The following is a 21090-nucleotide window of genomic DNA, read 5'->3' on the forward strand; positions in this document are numbered from 1 at the left end:
CCATTCCCACAAGTGGTTGCTGAGATAACAGCTTACATACAAAAACTTAACCAAATCGGGACGCGGACGCGGACGCGGACGCCGACGCCGACGCATGGGCGAGTCCAATAGCTCTACTATTCAATGAATAGTCGAGCTAAAAATAACATTTCTGTAAAATTGTTTTAATATCAGACGAGGTGATGTCGTTAGAAGATTTTTCTGTTTTTAGATCCGATGTCCATGTTTGAATATGATGATTTAAATAATATCAAAGGAACATCCTTATCAAAGGAACATCCTTTTTCTTTAATTGGACCAAAGGTTACTCACAAGAAGATTTTACATTTTTGCATTTAGGGAATAATAAACATGTACCACTCGACAGCCATTTTTACATATCGTAATACTTTAATAGTCTTAGTAGTGCCAAGTAAGGAACATTTCTATGAAATTATTTTGAAATCGGTGGTTTGAGAGGATATGTTATTTGAAGATATTTCTATTTTAAGTCTGGCGGTCCCTATGTTTAACAAGTTTCATCATCTTTATCCAAATAGGTTCAGAGGAGATGTTATGCGAAGAAAAGTGTGCATGGACGCGTGGACGGGTCGGCGGATGGCGGACGGACCGAGGATGTACGATGAACAGTGAGTGGAAACAACAGCTCACCCCGAATACTTACTGCTCAAGTGAAGTTAAAATGTACAAAATTTGGACACATTTTGCATTGCCATAAACAATATGCAAATTTTGATTCCATACCTCATGTTTTTATTTCGATGTAAATGAGATGTGGAACCAAAATTTGTAGTCCTGTTTGGCGCCATATAACCTATACTGTGTTGGTGCGCCGTTAAACCCAAATAAATAAATAAATAAATAATTATTGCCTTAAACAAAAAATAAAACATTCTTGCATCAACTTGTTTTTTTTTGCACCAAATAAGAACTCAAAAATATTCTTCGTCCAAACATTATCTACATATTCCACGACAGTACTGTTATTATTATATTATTACGGCATTACTGTTTTTCCTTCAAACATAAAATTTTGTAATAGACACAATATTTTACTGACTTGTGCGTTAACATTTTGTCTATCAAACGAAAACATACAGGAGGGTTTTTTTCAACATACAGAGATGCTTTCATATAAAGATACTTTTTATCATGAGAAGACGATGGCAAAAATAAGCTACTTGTAATCCGAAAGCGATTATTTAAAATGGTTTCAAACTGGACTATCACTTGTTAGAAAGTTTTCTAATTTCATCACAGCTTCGGTGTTCATCTTGCATTCATAAAATTTCAGTTCCTTGGTAAATGCAACATCTATAAACCATACGTTCTTATACTGCTCCTCTCCACTTACTGCAAGTTGAGACGATGTAGTTGGCAATGAGTGCTCCTCTTTACAATGAATGACAACAATTGCCACGCGTACGCCATCAAAATCTGGAAAAAAAATAAAATTCTTAACACTATGTTATTCAACGCTAGACACCATCCGACGGAATCCACATTATCACATATATATATAAAGGTATATATATATATATGTAAACGTATGATTTTATTAGTAATGACAAGTGCAATTTATAATACGGTCTAAGGGAAACTATACGTTTTCTGTTGAGCTGATTTTTATTAATGACAGTGCTAGCTTTGATATAACATTCTGCTATTGTCTTCATTAGCCATTGCTATTTCGTATTTTGGAAATATTATTACAACTTTGTATTTATATTGAACACTTCATGTGCAATTGTACGCCATATTATCATGTAAATGTTGCCTCATGGGTCTTATGACCTTCTGGTTGTTTATAAAATAAATTCTTGAATTCTTCATATAGTTGAAATTCGACATCTCAAACTCAATATCTCAAAATTCTGGCTATTTTGAAGACATTTTCAAGTCCCATCCCGAAAAACACATGCACAAAATATCACTTTAAGTTGAATTTCGGTTATCTCTAAGTGAAACACTCTCAATTCAAGATACAAAGTTTCTTTTATTAAATTAAGAAAATAAAAAAAAACCTGTCGTGTGTCAATTTTTCAAGCTGCGACTTTCTCTCAATAATTGAGTACTAAACAGATTTGGTAATACGCATCATCAAATAAAACCAGAAGTTGACATTTCCTCAAAGTATTCATACTTACGCATGTGACCGCATCATTATAATGCAATATAATACATCAAAGTAAAGAACTATGAACAAATATGAAAGATCTTAGAACTGACTTTTCTTTATTTGTTTAACTTTACAAAATTAAATGGTAATTAAATGAAGAGAATAACACGCAAAGAAACTGACCTATAAAATGTTCCCGCGAGTAATCAACATCTGGAAGCAACCTTGACCTTCTCTGGCATAATATTAAAATAGGTTTGTTAATGTCAATTTCTGACACCTCTTGAACTATAATAGGTATGAACTTATTTTGCAGACTTTCCTTGAATGACGTCACAAAATCAGCTGTATTCCCGTCACGTTCGTATACTTGAACTATAGTAGGCTTCACTGAAAAATACAAAATATATTGCAACTTGAATAGTTAATCTATGAAAACTCCAGAAAGCGTTGAACAATTCCAACGCAAAGCATGTCGAACTCATGTTAGTAAGAGGTCAGATACCGACAGATAGGTCAACTCAATTAATTTTTATGACATTATTGTTACGTTTGCAAAAGCGAATGTTTCAGTGCCTCCTGTAATGGCATAACCGTTTATATATGTTAGTGTTTTTTTTTATAAATCATACATGATGTTATTCAAAACAAATGATCCAATGTCAGCCAGAGGTTGCCGATACAGATAGATAAAACCATATCTATCCGATGTATAAATGATATCGGTCCATAAAAAATGATAGGAAGATATGGGCTCTTCGGCTGGGTCCGCATTATCTTTACTTCAGGGACTTAACTAAAAAAAAATGAGATAAAAGTAAGCGTGGGAAATGTAAAGAAAACGTACAAAAAGGACTGGGGAGTGGGGACGTGTGTTCGGGAAGGGGTAGGATGATAATATTAAACATAAGGCAGTGTGAGAAATGACATTTTAACAATATGAGATCTTAGTCAGAGATAGGAACGTGGAACATTTTGGGGAGGTAATAGAGGCTTGGGTTGAGGTTAGAATGGCGGGATACCCATACTAAAACATACGAGATATAATTCTAAGAAGATTCAGTAAAACTGTGACACATGCCATAAAACTTTAACCAACACTTTTACAAAATGTGACCTAAGTTACATTAGCCACTGAGATATCTAGCCCTATGCTAAAAGATGCCCCTTAGTTAGATCAATAATCATATGCGGGACAATCGTTTAGGAGATAAAGAGAAATTGAGAAGCTTGTCATAAAACGTCAACCTGAAACCACTGCTGATGCAAACACAGTAGCTAGAGTACAGTAACCCTCCTTATTCTTCCAATACTCAAGCTTTAAATAAAAATCACTGACCGACACAATACATTTTAGAGGCATCAGGAACAAGTTTTCTAAAGCTCATATTAAAAATGAATCGGCTGTTTTTATTCCAGAAAAGTATAAGTATAACAGCAGACCTAATACATGAAACACCCTCAAACAAGCTGCATTGTAAAAGAAAGGAACTAATACACGAACAGCAAAGATACATGCGGACCACATAAGCTCTTATCAAAAGCGTACGCTCAATACGGTATGTCTCGTATGGGTGTCGGCTAACTTATGTCGGCTAAGAATCAGAATCACTGTTATATATAATACCCATTGTAACCCAAGGAGATAAATTGTATAGCAGTAACTCGTTCTACTGTATCCGTTTGATTCCAGAAGGAATGTATGAAAGTTTTAATGCCAATCCCCACAATATGAATCTGAGAAACTCATGTTTTTAAACAATAAGAAAAGTAACATTGCATTCAGCAAACCAGCTGTGACTAACACTTTAAATATCTACGTACCCTCCTCTCTTTCTAATGTTGCACCGGCATACTGAAATAGCATTTTCACCACCTCCTCTGTTTCATTCTCAACAATTTGTAGTTTTTGCTTGATATCCTTTTAAGAAATAGATAAATACAACGTTGAGCTGGTCAATAAACCCTTATGTCAGGTTAAATACACGTCTTACGACGCTTGAAAGTGGATATACAGTCCAGTATCAAGTACTGTTAATTTACTGTACATCCAATTATACATTGAAATTAACTGTTATCGAAAGCAGTAGTTTGAATGATATCGAAGGTTCGGGTATCGGCGGTATGGAGGATAAAGAAGAGACCCAGTAATCGCCGTTACTGAATTAAGTTCGGACTGATTCCTTTTGTGTAAGATACTTTGATGCTAAATCGGGTCAGAAAATATATATGAGCCGCGCCATGAGAAAACCAACATAGTGACTTTGCGACCAGCTTGGATCCAGACCAATCTGCGCATCCGCGTAGTCTGGTCAGGATCCATGCTGTTCGCTAACGGTTTCTCTAATAGCAATAGGCTTCGAAAGGTAACAGCATGGATCCTGACCAGACTGCGCGGATGCGCAAGCTGGTCTGGATCCATGCTGGTCGCAAAGCCACTATGTTGGTTTTCTCATGGTGTGGCTCATATATGAACAGTGTAGTATCTTGAAACTGACACTATTAGCAAAACATAAAATTATCTTATCTGTTGTTTCAAACAAAAACTGAAAACCAAGCCCATGCTAAAGGCGTGAGGGCTGTTGCACACATTTTATTACTTCTCATAATTAGGCTTAAACATTTCGAAAGGTCCTTCTTAGATTCTTTATACTTTACTAGTTATACCACTAATGGTTCCTACTCATGGAACGGCCCATAATGATATTTATGTTTTATATTTTGATAGTTTGTGTTTATGGCCCACTTCCAGTAAATATACAGTATGTTATTATTATCATTATCATTATTTCATACAAATGTGCACAACAAATATATCATAATGGAACTACGAACTCTAGTGGTTTATTCAAACCATGCGAAACTGTATACATTTAATATAAAAATAAGGAATGTACCAGTCATTGAGGACATAGGCCTACCTTAATTATTTCAGCAACCGTTTCCTCCTGATTTTGGAGTTCAGTTTCTGTAGCGTCAGACTGTGATGCTTCTATCTGTAGGTGTTTGAACTCTGTTTTTGAAGACACACCTAGAAGTGGGATATATTGCCAGAGTTTCCAACTTGACTTGTGTGGTTTTAATTGCTTTAATCTTGTCACGAAATTGCTGTTTCTTTTCGAGTGATTCTGGAATAGTATCTTGTATCAAAACCCATTTAATATAATAACCCATAGCCTATGTTCCTAAGGACATAAATATTCTGTATACTGCCTTACTGGTATACTCATACCGCAGAGGCTATGACTATGTTACATAACTACTGATTTTGTTACAAGATTACACGAGACAGTCCGATTATTAAACTTTGTAATATAGACATTTACGCACATTGTGACATACTTACATAATTTATGTTGTTGTTTTTTTGTCAACAGAATATATAGCTCTACACGTATAGATCTATATATGGATCGACATTTAAGGCCCTGGCCTACGACATGCATCAATTTTTATAGTCTCCTACATATTAGAAAGAGTTTAACTATTTTGATTTATATGTTTATAGGTCGAATTATGATAAGATCAAAAGGTAACATACCTTTAAAACCTTCAAAAGTTCTTCATAATTGTTATCCATTTGTATGTGTATGGTGTTCTGCTACATCCGGAAACTAATCACCGCATTTTCCGAAAATGAAAGTTAACGTAAATCTATTATGCAGTTCAAAAGCAATGGTCCAATAGTATTTGTCTCATGGAGGGAAACGTTATTCCGTACATATTACGTTGCAAAACAGGAATTTTGAATCGACCTGTAACTCGAAGATGGGGAACGCAGTAGAAGGTAAATATTTATTATTATAGATATCATATTAATAATAATGTTTATTTTATTAATTAGTATATAAAATCATTCGTTTGTCTCGTTTTATATTTTTCTTTCTAATTTCTAAATTCAGGGTTTTCTTTACAAACGTATTAGAAAATTGTCTTGATAATGATGTTAATAATCATTCTGACTGGGATAAACAAAAAAAAACGCCACACGTAATGGCAATAGCAATCTTGCTTTAATTTAAAACATCATAAAATTGTGGTTTACAATATAGCCACGTAGGCATTTTGTATAACACAAGCAAAAAAACTAGGACAGTGCTTCGTTTTAAAGTGTGAGACAGGTGGTAGTAAACGTCTATTTTTAGACTTTGCACAATATGCACAATATGCATATCCATGTGTTGCCGTAACGCTATGGAGGTTTACTAGGAGACGCTGTGGAACAACCAAAATGTCCAGTTCAGTACCAATGCAAGCTACCCTGCTGCAATTTACACATCATGCATTTATAAAATAGTAAACAATCCTATTCTACCTAGTAAACAGCCTTAAATAACTTACATTTAAATTCAAACAAGCCAAATTGTCTAGACACTTGCAAAATAACAGTGACGATCGGCCAATTTGTTTCAAAACGAAAGTAGAAAACCTATTCCGTTGTTTGCGTCTTAGAATTTAAATGTAAGTTATTTAAGGATGTTTTCTAGGTAGAATAGGATTGTTTACTATTTTATAAATGCATGATGTGTAAATTGCAGCAGGGTAGCTTGCATTGGTATTGAACTGGACATTTTGGTTGTTCCACAGCGTGTCCTAGTAAACCTCCATAGCGTTACGGCAACACATGGACCTTTTCCATACGAGTATATATAAGGGAAAAAAATCTTCAAAAAAAAAATATTTTTTTTTCGTTTTAAGCTTAAAACAGTGTTTTTGTGTTTTTGATTTTTTTTTTTTTTTTTTTTTTTTTTTGGAGGGGGCGGCACCCAAATGGGCACCAAGACTGGACGGGCACCTGTGGTAATTCTTACAGAAATAAGCTCTATAACCACAAAATCATAATACTGCTAAGCGAAGTGAATTGTTTGTTTATTACTGTGTCACCCCTACTGAAAGGGCCAACCAAGATGGCTAAGACACCTTCATACATTGAACAGTAGGCCTATTACCTCCTGATTCCTATTTCTTAATGTCAGACACGAGGGAGGTAGGCAATCGGTAAACCAACCGGTCTTTTTTCAGTAAAAAATAAGCTGTATATGTAAAAGTGGATGAGACATACATAGATTAGATCTAATGCTTACCTTAATTTCAGGAGCAGCTGAACGACCTTCCGGGGTTCCATCTCCCCCGCCTGCTCGAAGGCTGACTAGTGTCCCGTGGAGAAATTTAAAGTCTGTATGTATACAAATTAAGACACATGCCAAAACAAAATTAATTATAACATCATTACAGCCTCAAACAGCATCTTAAAGTTGAACATAGTGATTCGTCTTGCTACGTTTTAAATATGTATACAGAAAAAAAAGAGTTTTTGCTTTTTACTTCTCACGACCAATAGCGTTCTCACGAGCAATAGCGTTTTCATGCCTGTTTGAAACAGCATGTCATATTAAACATTAGTCCAACGCATGACGTAATTATTATATAACTGTCAGGAGAGGTAACTAGAGCCACTGATTGGCACTAATTAACATGTGATGAATGAAGAATAGCCTTACAAATGCTAAACAATGACCCGTGTCATTGCATTATTTGTTATCATTCTTAGAGATATTTTGATACGTACATGTCCATAAATTGCTTGCATAATGCAACATTTTTTTAAAATTATCTCATAACCAGTTCTCAAAACAACAAATAGAATAAATTATCAAAATGAATTTTATTAGATCTAAATGCATGAAACGATACCAAAGATCAAACTATTTTATATGAATTAGTAATATTCAATCAATTATTACTAACTAATAAATACCATATGAAATTCAATGTAAATCATATGTTAACAATAAACAAGAATAAGCCAAAGAGCTTGCTTATACTGAGCAAATCCCGCTATCAAACTAATATGAAACACGGGAACACTACTGCTTAACTTCAGATAAGTCCTTATTTATAAGGAACACAAGCAAGACAAATAGCAATACAAGCAACACAAATAGGAATACAAGCAAGTTAAATAGGAATACAAGCAAGACAAATACAATATACAAAGACAAAAACTATAAACAACAAGATTAAACAAAATTTGGGTGGGCGGGTGTGGCAAAGATTTTCTAAAACGATGTGTATAGTATCGTGTCAAACAAAAACTGTAAAGTAGTCCCAATAAAACAGCTGATTTAAACTAACGGCGGATGAATACAAAGTTATTCATGTGTAAATTTTAATATTTATTTGACTTTCATTATAAAGAGTATTAAAGGGGAAGAAATCTTGCTTACCAAATTATTTATCCATTCTGACTATCAGAATAGAATAGAATAGAACCAAATAAAACCATAAATTATATAATCGCTGTTATATTTGTTAATTAAAAGATTTTATGGCATAAAATGCTTGAAATTATTGCTGCAGCTTCATTGGGGATTTATGTTACCTCACCCACTTAATTAACAAGACTAGTAGCTGGATACCCAGCGCCACCACACAGTGACTTGATCACCACTGTATGGGGTCGAAACACTTGTTGACGGCTGGACTCGGCTGAAGATGGAGGTGGTAACGCAGCTTTCAGATATCTATAGCATACAGCCATTAACGGCTAATGTACTATCAAAAAAACTTTTTTGGCATGCAGCAGCAGTCTATCTTGATGACTACTTCAAATAAACCAGTACTATCTATCTATCTATCTATAAATACTGCATGACACCCTTGCGAGTATTTTATGCAGGTGCGCGTCAGTGCATAAGATGAACTGTTGAACCAAGAGATCAGAACGGCAATAAGGGAAGGATTGGACTTTGTATGCTGTATATTTACAGCTAAATAATAGATAAAATGAAGAACTAACTCCAGATATATATATTTTACTTTAGAACTTACATGTTTCGTCCATTGGACTTTATCAGAGTATAATAACAAAACAGTATGACGACATAGGAAAGCACGACGTCAATGACGACGTCAAATGACGTTACCCATTTTGGCGTAATATTCACATATAGTAAAAGATCAAAAATAGATACTTATTCCCTGCAAAAATTGCAAAGCAAAAATAATATTAATACAGGCAAGGAAAACTAACTCATATGCAAAAATACATTTGGAAGAATCTGTGTGAAAAAAAAATGAAAGACTAAAATGATATTTTAGCATTCATGCCATAAGGCCAGGCTGTATTCAATGTATGAATCCAACGAGTTTCTTTCAAGAGTCTAAACCAGTCTTTTTTACCAAGTCGATTGGCATGAAAGAAAAATCACTAATAGAGTGATTTTCAGAATTGAAATGTTCTGATACATTTGTAGGAGTATCAGGAAAATGTCTAATGTCAAATTTATGGCTATTTATTTTTTGTGACCATTTCTGATGTGTTTGTCCCACATATTGTAACTTACACTTTTTGCAGCATATGATTAAATAAATAACATTTTCAGACATGCAGTTAAGATTTTGTTTAACATTGAAAGTTTTTAACTTTTGAGTATATTTACAGTCGAATTATAAGTAACAAAGGCGACAGCTTTGGGAATACGTAAGGTACTCAGATTGTTGTTTTAGTGTACAAAATTGTATATGATTGCGGCACCAGTATTTCTAACCTGATCACATGTTATGATGGCAACATCTAAGTTTCAGATTTAAAACAGTGATGAATCAATACGGTTTAATAACTTATCAAATCTAAATATTTTCAGACACATCAAAAACTGATAGATGATATAACAAATATCAAACCAGAATGTGCTGCTAACGTGTTATTGCTTGGTCCAACCGGAGCCGGAAAGTCTTCTTTTATCAACTCCATTCTTTCGACAGCCAAAGGTCGACGTGTCAATAAAGCCTACACTGGAAATAAAGAAACAAGTTTCACAACAACTGTAAGTTAAACAAATACAAATTGTTTTAGAAACGGTTTGCATATTAATTGGTATCGTACGTTGTTATATGTGACAGAGCATGAGATTTTGGGTCCAAATGCAATTTTGGTCAAAAATGGGGTTTTGGGCTAATCTGACAGACTGACCCGTTCTGAGTAAAAATCTTCAATTTGACAACAAAAGTCAGTCGTTGTCATGGAGATATTACCACTTTTCGGACACCATGTTTTTGTCTAACTGTATCAAAATTGAGGCAGTATATCTTAATAATGACACCATATTTAAATAATATCAAGATGAAATACATGATAAAATAACAAAAGCAACATGCAATTAATGGAATGTATTTCTTTTTGTCTCTTTCTTTCATGTAGTATAAAAATATTTATGTTCTAAAAATCGTTTCTATAGCAACACTGTTGTTTAACCTCTTTTTTAACAGTCTCTTGATGAATCTAGCAGTAAATTACATAGAATGTGAAATAAATACACAATTCACTTTTTCTAGTGTGCAAACAGTTTACAGACAACTGTTTTATAACATTCTTTTGAACAAGATACAGAATTTATTTGATATCAAATTAGACAACATCCCAAAAACTAGGACATTGATCTTGTTATTATAGACACCTTATCTATTAAACTAAACAGTAAGAAAGAAAATCAGGCAAGAAGATATAATTATTAGACTGTTGTTATCAACTGTGAGTTTGCTAAAATTTCAAAAGACTTAGATATACTGATCAGTGAATCATTACCATGGCAACGATGTGGTATTTTCTTACAAAAATACTAACATTACCATGGCAACAATGTGATATTTTCTTACAAAAATACTAACATTTTTGGCAATTTCTTTGTAATAAATTGAATATTGGAAGTGTTTTTCCATATATTTACATCAAAAACTGTATATTTTCTTATTTAAAAGTAAGAGAGTAGACATCACTCCATGAAAATTAATGTAATATGGTTTGAGAAATACATAATTTTCAGATACACCTCTCTCAGTTACAACTATTGCCATTTTAAGGCAGGCTTATGTAATAACATAGTGCTTTGTTGATGCAATTATTACATATGAAAATATGTCACTAACATAATACAGCTTAACATATATAACATATAAACAAGAAAGATGTTTTTTACATATGATGATATCCAAAATAATTTAAAAGTTAAATTAATGTTACCATGGCAACAATGCACTATCTTCTTAAAATAGTAGTTTTTTGTAAATTTTCCAGAAAGAATCAGAACATTCATTTAGCATCTGTTCAGTATACATTTGTTTTACACCACAAATGGTCAATTATGATCATTTATAAAAAAACAAACATCATTTTATGTAATATAACTTGTCTTTGAGAACTACATATTTTTCTGATATGCCTACCTGCATTACAGCTCTGCCATTTTATGGCAGATTTGTGTTATAACATGTTTTGTTGATGTTTACACATAAAAGATATTTTCTTGCAGAACATAGTCTGATTAGCAGAATATAAACAAGACACATGCTGTTTACATAATCAAACAAATCTAAATTTAAGTCAAATTTGTGTTACCATGGCAACTCACAATGTTTTACAAAAAAATAGCTATTTCTGCAAAGGTCATGTCATGTAAAAATATATTTTAACACAATTATAACCATGGATTAACATGATTAATTCTTGAAATAAAATATATTATATTCAGCCAGTAACAAATATTTTCTGCTATATTGGTAGTTTTCTGCAATTTCTGGAAAAATTCTCCCTACACTCACACTAGCAAGGTAGTTTTTATTGTAAAAATGTTTCCTCCAAAGGTTGTGCTTTAATGTCACACATGTTGTAGTTTTGAAACAACTAAGATCCATTCAACAGACATGTCTTAGTATTTTCATGCATGCAGTTTTGGAAAATTTAAATTCTGTATTGTTAGAACAATTAGGATAGTGCTTCTCAAATAACTTTACAGCTGTCATGACATCAAAACACTACTTTTACCCAATATTTCTCACAGTTGACTAAGTTTTACTTTTTCTTGAAACACATTTGTTATTTGAACTAGAATTTTTAACTTTTTCAGGTCATGAGGGCAGGAAACATGACCTTATTTCTGCAATATGGAGTTATTTGCTCATATAAGTATTTGTGACATGCACTCTATTCCACAGGCATGATTTCAGCTGGATGATCAGTAGAACATATTAATTCCTTCTGTTTCATTCCCATTTACATATTGATAGGTCTTTCATCACTGCAAAACAAAAATTCATCAACATTAGAACTTCATTTTAATAAGATTAGTATAAGGTTACAGAATATAAGACTGTAAAGTATCTTTTTAAGCTTAAGAGAGTCTTTTTGTTAAAAGCTGAATGAAAGCAGATTTGATAAGTATAAACTCATCCAAGAATCTTACAGTATTCATGCAGAAAAAGTAGCTTTTCAAGAATATATAAACTAGCTAAGATTCCTACAGACTAGACATACAATTCATGCAATCAAACTTAATGTAAACACAAATACTGTAAAAATAATTTTGAAAATATGAAAAAATACATACATGATATATTCAATTATTGTATTTCATTACTTATTCACTTCTTAATAATATTACACATATTTGTTGAATTGGTCTATAATCAAAATCATTTCTCTTAAAATGTTATGAATGAAATAGATCATTTATGTTTATGCTACTTTAATGTCTTTATCTTTCTTAGAATAGCAGTATAGTAACTGTAAAAATGTATGAAGAAATTTACAAACCCCAATAAAATCCAGCTTGTTGTGTATAGACCTTCCTGGAAAATCATTTCACTGTTTAAGGTCATTGCATCAAGCCAAACAATCCTCAGTGGTTGATCTGTAAAATAAAAAAAAATACTCAAAAAGGCTGAAATGCAGATAAAAATGCCCTGGGCAGTTAGCTCAGTACATATTTAGCACAAAGACTTCTATAAAAAGAGTAATAGGTTTTAATTCCTGGCAAGGCTTTCAAAACAAAAATGTATCTAAAGTTTATTTATTTTACTAAGTGGTTTTTAGTCACTTGCCAAGAACAGTACAAAATGGTGAGGAATCCAGAAATAATGGCCAAGTGAACAGTATGCAAATTTAACATGAAAAGCTTTGGAAAAAACTGTCTCTTTCCAAGTAAAAACAATATTTATGCCTTGTAGAAGTTTTATGTATGGACTGATTTGACATACATGTAAGAAATTAGTGGTTGAAGCTGACAATAGATGTGTTTCAACTATATCTAATCAGTCACTTTCATGGCATGGCTATATTTATAAAATGATCAGGGCTTTAACTTTAATATGTAACTAAACATTATGACTGACTGTTGTAATTTTGTCTGGCACCAGAATCACAAGGTCTTCATGTAATTGTCTTGCATACTGATTCTACTGAATACTTCTTGTAATTGTCTTGCATACAGATTCTACTAAATAAGAGTCAAAACCGATTTAAAAAAAGTTGAATTCATGGCAGATTTAGTAAATACAATATAGTCTACAATATATTGACACTTGTGAATAAAAAGTGAACTGCGCTAAATCTACCTCGAATCTGTCATTAGTGTCAAATCCGGGCTATTTTTGGAAAATATATCGGACAAAACTGTCGATATGAACTCAAATAATATTTTTAACACTACATATCGCTTGAATACTTACTTACCTTGAGATTCGCTTACTGTCATTCTTTATACAATCGAAATAAATCATCAAATAATTGTTTTTGGTAGTTTCATTTTCTCCGCGACCTTCCATGTTTACAAATGGCGTGTCGATTCAAAGGGCGATAAATTATCAATCATTTAAAAATTTTAACAAAAACGGAATTGCAAAACATGGAAATGTTTATAAATGTCACTTCATTTTTTTCTTGTGGCAAGGTAGAGTATTATTGAAAACAAGAAATGCATTAATTGCCGCGAACACGTGGTAACGTCCACCATTTTTTTTTGTGACGTAACTTTAATCGATGTTTTCTAAAATGACGTAACGCCGAATTTGGACCCAAAATGTCATGGTGCGTCACATATAAATACTTAAACTTGCATTAAATTGGTATTATATATTACTATACTTAAACTTGCATGTTTAACTGGGATTGAGATTTGATAAAACTTAATTTAGTATTTTCCTTTCGCAATGTCTAGGTCATCAAGCAAACAAATAAAATCCGACTGGGAATATTGTCTTCGATTTAACCAGTCTATTTAATACCAAATTTGTTTACATTAGGAGATAGGGAAGAATTTAATCATTAGGTTATAACATTTGTTTTCCATTGTCATTAGCTCAGTAGGTAGAGCGTTGGTCTAGGGATCTCGGGATCGTGAGTTCGATCCTCGGGCGGGGCGTATATTCTCCGTGACTATTTGATAAGCGACAGTGTGTCTGAAATCATTAGTCCTCCACCTCTGATTCATGTGGGGAAGTTGGCAGTTTCATGCGGAGAACAGGTTTGTACTGGTACAGAATCCAGGAAAACTGGTTACGTTAACTGCCCGCCGTTTCATCACTGAAATACTGTTGAAAAACGGCGTTAAACCCAAAACAAACAGGCAAACAATTGTCTTCAAAAGTATTTAGACATACCGTTTGTTTGATGTACATCCTTTGTACAGCTGATCAATCTCCTGTACTCTGTTATTGTTGGATGTCGAGACAGGATGGGGTTTATTACCTGCTGTGTTCCTTATCCATGCCTGTTTGTATCTGTTAGTTAAATCTGAGATATCTACTGTTCCATTCATATTTTATTTGTTCACGTGTATACTTATCTATGATGGGAAGGAAGCGGTCTTCGAATATTTGTTTGTTTGTTTGTAACGCCATTTTCAACAGTATTTCAGTTATGTAATGATGGTCAGTTAATAGGCCAGTTGTATTTCTAGGAATAATGTCAGAACCTGAAACTGATGAATTATAATCTTAAGTTACTTATGCACTACAGGAAAAAAATGTCCTCAAATATATCCAAGCCCAACTCTGAAATGTAGGTGATTTTTGAGGGCAGCCTTACTTAGATTTCAATAAAAACAAAGGAGTACACATTTATACAAAATTAAATCAATTAGACAAAATATTAGTATAATTTCTTTATTTACATGCATGCATTACATAATAAAGCAGTTCAAGAAGCATTTGATAAAACATGTTTTAATCGAGAAATATTGAAGTAACGTAAATACATTTTGTTTTACGAATCCCTTGAAGGATTTCAACGAAACTTTATACAAATGTTCACCACACCAAGGCGACGTGCAGAGCGCATGTTCCGGACGACTCGCTTGAAGGTCAAGGTCACATTTAGGGGTCAAAAGTCTTATCAGTTTGTTTCGTGTCCGCTCTGTAACTCTTGAACTGCTGGAAGGATTTCAAAGAAACTTGGCAGAAATGTTCCCCACACTGAGACGATGTGCAGAGCGCATGTTCCGGATGTTTCACTTCAAGGTCAAGGTCACACTTAAGGGTCAAAGGTCATATATGACTTTGCTTTAAGTATATTGCTCTGCATTGCAGCGCTCTTGTTTTTATTTGGCAGATCTCTTTTTTGTACTTACAATTTTTTTTTGAATTACTTCCCTTTTATGTTACTATGAATAGCTTATTTTGAAACTTTTTTATTACTGGCCGTTGGGAAAAACCGAGACCACTTTTCTGTGGTACAACATGCATGATACCTCTAATTTTTAGGTGTATTTTTACATACCTGTACCTGATAAGGATTTTTTTGTAGACTTTGAATATCTTTTTGTGGACTTAGATTTGTTTTTTGAAGTTTTCCTTTTGTTGTTCCAGTCCTTTGGGCTACAACAGTCAAATTCTTAAATTTTTGCTCCCATCCTATGATGTAAGCCTTTGGGCGTACATTGCCCCGCTCTTGTTTTAATTTTGAGGTACACATGATTGGTGTTCAACCCCTTTTAACTTCAATGCCGCCGAGTTTGGTTTAGAAATATGTATGTATAAATTTGGTATTCTATGTTCAGAAATTTGACACATATGTTCTGAATTTTGACAGTCCAACGTTTCATTACAAAGATGGTAAAATGCTAAACGTAGCCTACTGCTACTTGCTAAAAATATCTTGCTTTATTTATTTTTTTCTGATATTCAAAGCAAACAATTATGTTATAGTATACCAGTAGCAGAACAAAACAGCATAATGGTCCGCAGTAACAGGCAAAATGCTAATTATTACCACTTCAGAATTCCAGTTGCAATATCTCCAAAATGTGCCATGATATTTTTGTGGACCTTTTTGTATATCTTTTTTCTTACATACTACTTATTCTATACCAAAAGTTTATGTTGAAATTAGTTCAACCCCAACAGGTGATGACCAGCCTATAACCTATTCCTAGATTCAGTACCAGTGCAAACCTGTTCTCCGCAAATAACTGCCAACTTCCCCATATGTATAAATTAGAGGTGGAGGACGAATGATTTCAGACACCATGTCTTTTATCAAATCGTCACGGATAACATACGCGTCGACCGAGGATCGAACTCACGACCCGCGATCCTTTGATCTGCGCTTTTCCAACTGAGCTAAGCGTGAGGGCGGTCTTTGAATGTGGCTGTTCCTGTAAGTGTTAGACTGTTGTCGTTTTTGTTTTCATACAGCCCGAAGAAATCTGTAGATACACAATGAAAACTCTTTTGCTGTTTAATTCAGTACGAAAGTTATATGGATGAGGGATTTGTGCAGCATTGTTGCCTTTGGGATAGTATGGGCATAGAACATGTGCTAGAAGGTGGACTTTTATTGGATGATCTGGTATACCTTCTCAAAGGACACATTAAAAGGGGTTATAGGGTAAGTAGTTCAGTCAAATGAAACTTGTATAGATGCTACTGATGATAAATTAGATGTTTTAAAAACACAGGTTAAAATTCTAGCATTTGTTGGATAAACTGACATGATACAATGTGCTTACGACTGTTTGTCCAAACGAAATTAAAACAGTATACTCATTTCGTTTATCTTTTCATAGCCAAACAATAAACATATTTTACATGAACTCACGTCTAGTTGTTTTTTAAAAGCCAATATCGAAGTTTGAATTAAACATTCTAGCATAAAACTGCTGTTCTTGTCACTTTTCGGGGGTGTTTTAAGAGGAGAGAAAACGTGTGTTAACAGAGAAATTCTCGCGCTCGCGTGCTGTTATAACACCTTTTTATATATGCACGTTCTGTGGCAAAGCGTAAACGTCATTCGGCCCCAAAACGGATAATTCAAAACGAAATGACGTCAACGTAAAAAAACAACCCAGACATTCCCGCGCATTTCGGGGAAAATTAATGACGTTGAGAGACATTGTATCCATTTATCAGTTTATATGCGTTTTATGCTAGAAATGCGTTAGCGCATGTTCATTTTGTGTTATAACATTTGCAGAATCCCTCGGGATACGTTGGTACCCTTGCCCTAACGGGCTCGGGTAACAACCCATCCCTCGGAATTCTGTAGATGTTATAACACGAAAAAACATGCGTTATCCCTACACAAATACATACCCAAGTAACAAGTGACGTTCGTAATGATGTCTGCAAACCTTATTTATATGTTGTTTTTTTAATTATTCTGTCTAAATTTTCAGTTTAATCCCAGAGCGAAGATATCCGAAACTGACCCATTCTTTCGTCGAAACCCTGGAATAGAACACCAAATACATTGTGTTGTGTTTGTTCTAGATGCCAATATTGTTGATGAAACGATTCTTGGACCATACATTGAGAAGATCAAGTCTCTACAAGATCGAACACATTCGTTAAGTATGAATTACCATACTATATATTAGATATATTCTGCCTTGAAATCACAGTCTCTTGATTTTGAAGCAGATTCGTAGCAATCTACTAGAAATAGTAATCTGTCGAATATTTTGTATCAATATTCATTTCTTAACCACTGAATAATGTTGTTTAGTAACGGATTGTCTGTCGACGATATACTGGTATCTTATCTAGCTACATGTATATCAATAATATAAAACAACATTTGTAATACTTCTGCAAGGTAAACTGTATATTATTTCAGATATTCCGTGTAATCTTATCCTGACAAAAATTGACGAACTTTGTCAAGAAGTACGTGAAGACATTGAGAAAACCTTTTGGAGTATAAAAGTACTCAATGCAGTTACCGCAGCTTGGCATATATTCGGAATTCCAGAAGGAAACATACACCCAGTAAAGAATTATGAGGTGGATATTGAAATCGAAGAAGCGACAAGTACTTTGATTTTGATTGCCCTTAGACAGATAATGTATTTTGCATCTGATAAACTGGAGGAAATGAAGAAAGGCCAGCAACGAAGCTGTTCTGTCTCATAAGGCTGACTGAAGTCCAAATATATGGAGTGTTATCCCGGCCAAAATTACTAGCATGGCATTTTAAGCAGGTTTCTAATATTTCCGAATTATGTGCTTAAAATCATGTTATTTGGTTACTTTTAACTCAACTTTATCACACTAGAGAAATTAATGAGTTGTTTATGTAATTCTACAATATTGGAACGGTTTAGTGCATATATTATATATATTTAGGTACCACTTCTCCACAATGTCTTCAGACAAAAGACTTACATGTAATTCCTCAGTAGTGGTGCTTGGTAGTATTTTAATTATTACAGAATAAGCGTTACCTAATATTTTCGTTCTTTACATAAGGATCGACCCCGTGTGATCCAGGCCTTGCAAATTCACTTGAGCTGAATCAAGGTTCAGTTATAAAACTGTATATAGATAGTAAACGCCATCGTCTTGGCCTCCTTAGGGACACTGTCATTTTTAAATGCTATAGCAATAGGTATGTTTCTAAAGTATCCGACAGTACCGGAACACACTTGTTTTGTCACAGCTATTTAAACCCATAAAAACGCGAACGTCTATTTTTTTAACCTAGTCAAGGATGTTTTTACACAAAGAAACAAATCTCTACATATATATCGAACGTAAAAAAGAATATAGACTGAGTCTACCCGTCTAGAGTTTTGAGATATTTTACAATTCTAATTTTGAACAATGTATGTTTTTTCTAAGTTTGCTTGATCGGCCGCAGGGGTTTTGTTCGGTACAATAAAATTTGGCGATTCCCAAACATTAAATGTAGTTTGAATCGCCTTCACGCAAACAAATCAAAGTTTCAAATATGGCATAAATGGTATTTTCAGCGGCATACACGACAGAGGACTTTGAATCACTTGCCACTCACCGCTACGGGCTCGTAAGTTCGTCTGGGGTGTGTGGAATTCTTACGCGTGAAGAAGCCAGTTAGCTGGCTTGCGGAAGGTCGGTGGTTCTACACTCGGATGGGGCACCTGGGGTCTTTCCCCTACATGAAAGTCTGGAAAGTCAACATATGACCTATAACAGTCAGTGTGGCATTAAACACAGCGATGTTCTTTTTCCAAAGTCCAGGGACTATTTCAAAGATTATAAAATTTATCTTTTTACATGTAAGTATGTTCAGCATTTTATTTGCAGTAGGCATTATGAAAATAAACCAGTTTTGTGTTCTAGACTTTGAAACAATCCCATTTTAAAGATGTTTCTTGTGTCGAGTATTTTTTTCGCTCAGACATATGCATGTATGAATGTCTTTTTTATTTGATGTGTTCTGCATTTCATTTGCCATGTTATATGTCATCATATTTTTTGGTGTTAAGCCATTACTGTATCTTTGTAATGATATATGCTATTTATATCGACTGTGTTATTGACATGTTATTACTTTAAAGTTTAATTTCATGAAAGTACCAATTTCACCTATATTCTAACGTTCTGGGTCCCGTTACACGAAGCCTACTTAGGAGAAAGAACTTAGGAGCAAGGTTTTTCACGAACATCTTTTTTAATTTATTCATTTTTACTAATCGGCTATTCTAAGAATCATATGTCGAGGAAAAACAAATAGTTCTGTTGTAAATGATACAAGTTGTGTCTTATTTAAATGTCCTTATATTGGAGAGAACTTAGGGTGATACTTTTGAACTTTTGTTAAACTTGCCCCAGTTCAGCTTTCTTTTCCAGACAAATAATTCAGTTGTATCTCGCACTTTCTTTCATCGCATACATGGCATATGCAACATGGCAGCTGTGACTTTCATATTTTACATTCTTTAAAGAGCTGTATTTTTGATATCATTTATGTCAGAAAATACCATTATGCATTGATTATTAGTCTGGATGTGTTTTAAGAAGGGGATTTTATAGTTCTAAGTAGTTATTTCAATGTTCTGGATAGCAATTTTTGCATTGTAAATGTTAAGTACTAAGCTGTGCCGATGTATCCTCACATTAACAGCTAAATAAATAGAGGCATTAACAACTTATAATATTGTCTTTTTGAGTTTTTACATATAATGTTCTGAATTCTAATAAAGATGTATATGTCTTGTCTTCCATGAAGTCATTTGTTGTTATGATATGTTTTCATGCCCAAATGAAACGCAAAATGATGTGACATAAATTCCGGAGGAAGAGAGAATTTTATGTTATAGCATTGTTTATTAAATACAATACAATAAATCTACAATTACTAGTAAGTTAAACTTAACGGAGTATGGTATAAAATACCTTTAAGGGTCAATTTATTTAACAACAGATTCCTATTACCATCCACTCTTTGGTCTCTTTCAAATCTCCTTCAAAAGAATGAACCAATTAACCAACCAGGACTTTTGGCCTTTTAACTGAAAATGTTTATGGAAGATGTTTTACAATATAAATTGGCGATTTTTTAATGTGATTACCATTCTAGTATGTTGCAATTTAAGCATTTCTAAAAGCTATGTACTAAACTTGTGTGATGTTGCTACCTGTTTCCAAGCACTACTAACAGGCATTAAAATGAATCTATGGTATATGTATTTTCGAGAAAGTAGAGTCTACATCTTTTTGTAAATTTTGACTTTCCACGTTATTTGAGGCCAGTTTGGTATTCAGTATATAAATAGTTTGAAAATCCATCGGGCTTGTACGCTCTCTAAAAACAAGGAAGAATATCCAACAGGGAAAGCCACGTTCCAAAAACGCAGCCTCCCCAAAGGCACACACGAACAACACTCGCGCGCACGCGCCCACACACACACACACACACAAAATAAACACACAAAGAC

The 21090-nt window shown here is 33.7% G+C and overlaps 2 protein-coding genes and 1 long non-coding RNA gene across 3 annotated transcripts; 1 reads left to right on the forward strand and 2 right to left on the reverse strand.

Moving 5' to 3' along the window:
• Window positions 1-368: 368 nt before the first annotated feature.
• Window positions 369-7222, reverse strand: LOC123561762 (uncharacterized). The gene is made up of 6 exons (XM_045354362.2): window positions 7204-7222; window positions 5661-5733; window positions 5041-5247; window positions 3944-4040; window positions 2303-2509; window positions 369-1437 (listed from the first exon to the last, which is right to left on the reverse strand). Exons 2-6 carry the CDS (start codon window positions 5697-5699, stop codon window positions 1214-1216), a joined length of 774 nt encoding a protein of 257 aa, XP_045210297.2. The 5' UTR covers window positions 5700-5733; window positions 7204-7222; the 3' UTR covers window positions 369-1213.
• Window positions 5800-20380, forward strand: LOC123561761 (interferon-induced protein 44-like). Its single transcript, XM_045354361.2, has 6 exons — window positions 5800-5906; window positions 7215-7297; window positions 9766-9948; window positions 16641-16781; window positions 17569-17743; window positions 18009-20380. Exons 1-6 carry the CDS (start codon window positions 5888-5890, stop codon window positions 18302-18304), a joined length of 897 nt encoding a protein of 298 aa, XP_045210296.1. The 5' UTR covers window positions 5800-5887; the 3' UTR covers window positions 18305-20380.
• Window positions 10285-13961, reverse strand: LOC128559897 (uncharacterized). Its single transcript, XR_008372724.1, has 3 exons — window positions 13629-13961; window positions 12711-12807; window positions 10285-12195 (listed from the first exon to the last, which is right to left on the reverse strand). It is a non-coding gene; the product is annotated as an uncharacterized LOC128559897 (long non-coding RNA).
• Window positions 20381-21090: the final 710 nt, after the last annotated feature.

The sequence above is a fragment of the Mercenaria mercenaria genome, chromosome 10, assembly GCF_021730395.1.
Source record: "Mercenaria mercenaria strain notata chromosome 10, MADL_Memer_1, whole genome shotgun sequence".
NCBI classification, from domain to species: domain Eukaryota; kingdom Metazoa; phylum Mollusca; class Bivalvia; order Venerida; family Veneridae; genus Mercenaria; species Mercenaria mercenaria.